The 6,649-nt window shown below is 38.9% G+C and overlaps 1 protein-coding gene across 1 annotated transcript; it reads left to right on the top strand.

The window, feature by feature from the left end:
- The first annotated feature begins 296 nt into the window (after window positions 1-296).
- On the top strand, window positions 297-4,394 carry LOC141708118 (uncharacterized). Its single transcript, XM_074511601.1, has 3 exons — window positions 297-474; window positions 1,199-3,563; window positions 3,660-4,394. Exons 2-3 carry the CDS (start codon window positions 1,260-1,262, stop codon window positions 3,939-3,941), a joined length of 2,586 nt encoding a protein of 861 aa, XP_074367702.1. The 5' UTR covers window positions 297-474; window positions 1,199-1,259; the 3' UTR covers window positions 3,942-4,394.
- Window positions 4,395-6,649: the final 2,255 nt, after the last annotated feature.

Raw genomic sequence — 6,649 nt, 5'->3', positions numbered from 1 at the left:
AAGACTCTAAATTTTCACGTCATGTTCAAAATTGTTACTCCAGCAAAACCACATGTTTTTGCTGGAAGTGTGTAATTTTATTTTGGAAAAAATAAAATGATAAATTATGGAATTGCATAAAGGAAACAAAAGGCCAGAGTAAAACAAGTGAGCCAAATGTAGCGGCCCCTCAGGCGATCACACTTTGTGGACCAATCCGGAGCCACAATAGGCCTCGGGATGCGTGCAAAATGAAAATTTTGGTAATATATTGGTCCCACTTGCCGGCATCACAAGTAGCTTTTCTCATTGTCTTTAATCATTTGCAATACATACATCAACTCCTAATCTCTCTTTACAAAACATTTGGCTCCCACACATTTCGCGGGTTTTGCCTCATCTACCGCAATTCCTTTGTTCGCTTTACTTGTACGTTCACACCACTGTAACTGCCACAACTGTACCACGATCTTCTTCGGTTGTTACTTGTACAAGGTATTACTATAAGCGTTTTGCTAAACTAATTTTTGTTTTGTACCACTTTGGTTTTTATTTATGTATTGTGCTCAATTGCATTTTTTTAATGTAAATTGTTAATGTCTTGATTTATTATGTTAATACGCTATGACCTCTATCTAAGCATATCAACAATTGTTCTGGTGCTAAATTAAACTATTCGCATATCAACGGGGTCTCGTGGAGACACTTGTATCTGCTCTTTCGTGTTCTTGGACTTGCTATTCATTTTCCTCTGTTCTAAAATTATAGACCTTAGGGGCTTTACAGTTTCGCAAAGTTTTGCGTATTTTATGTGGTGTAAGATGTATGATGTATGATGTATGCTGTTGATGTTGTTAATTTGTGCTTTTCTTAATATATTACAACTAGTACTTGTTATATTTGCGGGAGGTCAAATAACAGGTCTCTGGAATACCCATGTCTATAGAAGAAAATTAATTTCTTTCAAGTCTTGTAATAGCCGTGTCTGAAATGCCTTTGTAAATTTTCAACTCATGGTCAGATATTTACTCTCAAATCTCTATTAACTTTCCCTTTTGTATAAAAGTTGAGGGATCTGAGGACTGCCATCGATTGAATGAACAATTTTACCTATGTTGAACTAGTAGGCCTGTGTAGTTAAATACTGTATGCATCAACTTCTTGTTGGAATTTTCTTATAATACTAATTAAGGCTCTCTCTTGAATTATGTTCTCTCAGGTGACATACAAAGAAAGCTTAAGAAAAGTGATGATATTATCTTAATTTTGACCAAAGCATTATGGAATACAATGTAGAGCTCAAAAGGAGCTCAAGTCATCAAGCGTCAAACTATATGAAGGAAAAGGCCGTGTCTCCCCAAACAAATAGAAGTCTGAGATGTCCAGATAAGCACAAGGAAGAATTTTTTCAGCAACGCATTGAACAATACCCTGAGTTTTTGCGGTATGCTGATGGCAAGCAAATGGCTCAAACTAAGATTTCAGGCGACCAAATACCTTCTCAGATTGACACAAAGAAAGATGATGAGTTGGTCAAGCACATGTCTAATTTACCTGGCTATCTCCAACAAACTGAGAGAGGAGAGAATGTTCAGGAAAAAGCTCTGAATTTTGGTGTCCTTGATTGGAAACGTCTTGAAAGATGGAAGTATGATGAGAAACTTATTCCTGCAAGAGGTAGCAAGAAATTATCATCTAGTAACAATGCTTTGCCTGAGGCTGGGGGGACGTCTATAATTTCTAGTACAGCTAAGAGAAAGACTAATACTAGTCAGACCAAGCAACTGTCCTCGCATGGTTGGCGTCACAACTCGGCCTATGAAGAGGAGCTAGGTGTTCGGTCTCAAAGAAATGTCACCGAACCCCGAGGTCATGAAACTATTCCCCGGAGCACCATAGATATGATACAAAACCTCCGGCCACGTGAAAAATTTTCTGGCATGAAGTGTTGTGAGATATCTCTTGGTGGGGAAAAGTGGAAAGAATCAGACTGTAAAGCGAAATCAGAAAAAGTAACTCAATCATCAAGCTCAGGGATACATGAATTTCCAGTTTCTTTAACAGATAAGGGTATAGAAACTAATTCACCAGAAGAGGGATTCGACTTGGCTACGCAAGTTGCTATTAATGAAAACATTGTTCTGATTCTACCAAAAAGCCTTTCCAGGAATAATTTCTCGGAGGATATGCAGCTTTCAGAACCCAGAAAGGTATATGATGGAAATTTGGCAGAAGCAGTCGAAAGACGATTTTCAAGCTCTTTTTCCTCTGACGAACTTCACTCGGTAGAAACCTACTCTGAAATTTCACACTCTTGTCCCTTTCCTGCTAGTGGTTCAACCAAGTTCGATTCTGACACGGAGCAAAAGAACTTTGTCAAACCTCACGGTGATGAATCTCACACTCATCGAAGGCTGACAAACATAACAATCCCAACTTCAGACATCGAGCCTTTAACTACTGAGACTCCCAAGAATTCAGGACAAGACCTTTCTGGAGGACCTGCTGCCAAAGGAAGACATCCATCACCTCGTCGACGGTTTAGCTTTAGCAGCATTGGAAGAATGACAAAAAGTTTCAGTTTAAAGGAGGGTCTTGGTGTACCACAGTTAAACTCTTCGTACTCTACAGTTAAGTCTGGACCTCTCGGATCATTAGCCTTTGCTGATTTCGATAAATATAACCAAGGCAATGCAAGTACTGTAAACCGGTCAAGGTCCAGCCCTTTAAGAAGGTTGCTCGACCCATTGCTAAAGCCCAAAGAAATACATTCTACCGAGTTTGTTAAGCCATCAAAAATTGACTTGGAGCCTGTTAACAGTAATCCCCTGGACACAAGTGAATTGCGTCAGAGTCAGACTTGTGAGACATCATGTGTGCAGGCTCTTCTGCAGTTGACACTAAAGAATGGACTCCCTCTTTATAAACTAGTGGTTGATAATAGCAGCGACATATTTGCTGCTGCCGTTAAAAAGCTGCCAACACCAGAAGAGGATGTTCCTAGCTTGATCTACGCACTCTACTCAGTTCATGAAATAAAAAAGAAAAGCGGAAACTGGATGAGTCAAGGGTCAAAAGGAAAAAGCTCTAGTCTTGGTTATAACGTCATTGGCGAGATAAAGGTTGCTAGTTCTCACCTTCCTGGTTTTAGCTGTCAGAACACAAATTACAAAAACACAGTAAGAGAGTCCGTTTTGTATGGTGTTGATATCGAACACGAAGAGACAGAAACTCCAAAATTTGTGCCAAGCAGAGAGCTTGCAGCTCTTGTCATAGATAATCCTAACAACACGAGTGATGGAGGAGAAAGTGACAAAAGAAATGAGTATTTTAAAAACTTCGACGGAAAAGTCAGGGAAGACTCCACCAACACTACAGTCATTTTTCCTGGTGGCATCCATGGTTTGCCTAATAGAGGAGCCCCCTCACCACTACTGAACCGATGGAGATCTGGTGGTTCGTGTGACTGTGGAGGATGGGATGTTGGTTGTAAACTACATATTCTCACCAACCAGGACCAGATCAGCAAGAACTTGAGACCTCTTTCTTCCTCCGCTGTAGAAGGTCTAAATCTTTTTGTTCAGGTACTGCTTATAGTTTCAGAGATAACCATTTTTCCTGCTTTAGTAAAGATTATTAAGCCCTGTTAATATTTAATCTGGTTTATACTTTTTCTATAGGGCGGGCACAGAGACAAAAAGCCAATTTTCTCCCTGTCGCCATTTACAGGTGGCGTTTACTCTGTTGATTTTGATTCCTCAATCTCCTTGATAGAGGCGTTCTTCATAGCTGTCTCATTTCTTAGTAGTGAGAAACTATCCAACCTCTTTGCAGTAGAGTTAGAAAAGGAGAACCTAGCTGAACCTACAAACCTTATGATAAAGAATCCAACTACAATCCAAGATGAAGTCCCGACAAGCTATGTAATTAATCCACCCTCGTCACCTGTTGGAAGAGTTTAAACAATATTAGCGGTCCAGTAGGTAAACAATATTAGCTACTGTAGGTTGCAGGAAAACTAGAGAGAAGCAACACTGTGATCTTTCAGCACTTATAACGTGAGAGACCATTTAAGTTTGGTGCAGTATGAGATGCAGATATAAAAGTCACGGTAAATATCTAGTTGTGCTTCCACTGTTAAAACTTAAAAGAGCTACTTTAGTATGAAAAATTGTTACTAAATGGATTCAAGGTTTATAGACAGGACCCAACATCTAGACAACCAGCACAAATCATCAAATGAAGAAGCACAGAAAGAAACCGGCTGTTTAAGCTCATGTAGATAATAATACTTTAATTGTCCTTCGATTGCTTTTTTTAAATATGCAGTTGGAGCCTGTAGTCAGCTGCACGAACTGTATAGGAAATCTTTTCCATTCTTTCAAGTATGGTTGATTTTTATTGATTTTGTGTTTAATGAGTGAATGCAGATGATAAGAAATGAACTCACAGCAAATGAAATTTAGATCTGAAGTTTGTTACAAGAACCTGTATCAGAAATGTATATCTAAATGTATATCTGGACCATATATGGTTTTATAGTGACTTAACAGACTCGATAGTAATGACTAAAAACACCCTTAACAAAATACTGAAAGACTGTATTGCCCCTGTATACCTCTGCATTACACATTACTCCCCCGCAAGGTGATAGTAAAATGCTGCAGAATGACTATCAGCTTGAAGTATTATAGCCCAAGAGTAGACACATCACTCGCAGAGACAGAGCTAGTGACTCCCATTTGTTTAAGCAAGTACTGATGTTGCTTCACAGATAATTGCTTAGTAATAATATCAGCTAGTTGAGCATGTGAAGGCACGTACTGAGTTTCTATATCTCCAGCTTTGATCTTATCCCTCACATAGTGACAATCAATTTCAATATATTTTGTACGCTCATGCAAAACAGGATTAGCAGCTATTGACAATGCAGTTTGATTGTCACAACACAGCAAAGTAGGAGGTAACTTCTCAAGCCCCAAATCTTTCAACAAAGCACCCAGCCAAGTAATTTCACAAGATGTTAAAGCCATAGCTCTGTATTCTGCTTCTGCAGAAGATCTTGAGACAACAGATTGCTTTTTGGACTTCCAAGAAATTGGAGATTGACCCAACAAAATACAAAATCCTATAGTGGACCTCCTAGAAGAAGCATAGCTAGCCCAATCACTATCACAAAAGGCTATTAATTGAGCTGCTGACTTAGATGCCAACAAAATTCCTTGTGCCGGATTGTATGCCAAGTATCTGAGTAATCTTTTAGCAGCTTGCATATGAACAGTTGTTGGATGCTGCAGAAACTGAGTAAGCAAATGTACCGAGAAAGAAATGTCTGGTCTGGTCGTTGTCAAGTACAACAATTTACCAACCAACTTTTGATATTCAGAAGGATCAGACAAAGGATCTCCTTTCTCAGGTGTTAACTTCAAATGCATATCTAATGGCACCTTCAGTGGAGCTACATTTCAATATATCCAAGGTATACTTCTTCTGAGAGACAAAATAACCATCAGCAGATTTGTCTATCTCCAGACCCAGAAAATACCTCAAGCAGCCAATATCCTTCATGTGAAAGTGAGTTGTCAACACTTCTTTCAACTTATTGATTTCAATCTGAGAGTTACCAGCAATAAGCAGATCTTCAACATACACAAGAATTAGTGTAATGGTGTCCTTGTTATGCTTTGTGAACAAACTGTAGTCAGCCTTTGATTGCACAAATTTGTCACACAACAGTGTTTGAGAGAGCTTTGTAAACCATTGCCTTGGTGCTTGCCTTAGGCCATATAAATATTTCTTTAATCTGCAAACCAGTTTACTCTTAGAAGCAGAAGCAATTAGCACCTGATTTTTCACAATTCTGCTTCCAATCCCTGAATAACCTTGTGGAAGTGTCATAAACACCAATTCTTCCAGATCTCCATGCAAAAATGCATTAGTCACATCCATCTGGACTGTGATCCAATTCTGCATTGATGCTACAGCCAGAAGTGCTCGCACTGTGGTCATTTTGGCCACAGGAGCAAATGTTTCCTTAAAATCCAGGCCATACGTTTGTCTGCAGCCCAACACCACCAACCTGGACTTGTATCTTTCTATACTACCATCTGGATTGAATTTGGTTTTGAATAACCATTTGCTTCCAATAGCCTTTTTTTCAGAAGGCAACTCAGTTATCTCCCAAGTACCATTTTCTTCCGGGGCTTCCAACTCTTTATTCATTGCAGCTACCCAATGATCATTCTTAACAACTTGAGTAAAAGAGGTTGGATCTGCTTGATGCTCCAATTTATTAATAAAACAGCAGAAATTTTGATTCACATGCTGGGATATCACCTTCACAATATTGACTGAAGCATTATTTGCTCTCACATATGAATTCATCCATGCAGGTTGTTTTCTTATCCTACTAGATCGTCTAAGCACTTCTTCAGCATCATTATTGTTAGATGAACTCTCTCCTCGTTCATGATGATTATCAGTTGTATGAGACTCATCATTGACATCATGACACAGGAAATCATCATCATAATACCATGCTGAAATTTGCTGAAATTCAGGTTGCAGGCTCTTTACAAAGGCAGATTCTTTCAATGGAAAGATATCTTCATGAAAGACTGTATCTCTAGATACAAATATACTCTTGTCAAGCAAATTCTGCAGCCTATAT

The sequence above is a fragment of the Apium graveolens genome, chromosome 2, assembly GCF_009905375.1.
Source record: "Apium graveolens cultivar Ventura chromosome 2, ASM990537v1, whole genome shotgun sequence".
Classification (NCBI taxonomy): Eukaryota; Viridiplantae; Streptophyta; class Magnoliopsida; order Apiales; family Apiaceae; genus Apium; species Apium graveolens.
This window is presented reverse-complemented; position numbering and strand designations above follow the sequence as displayed.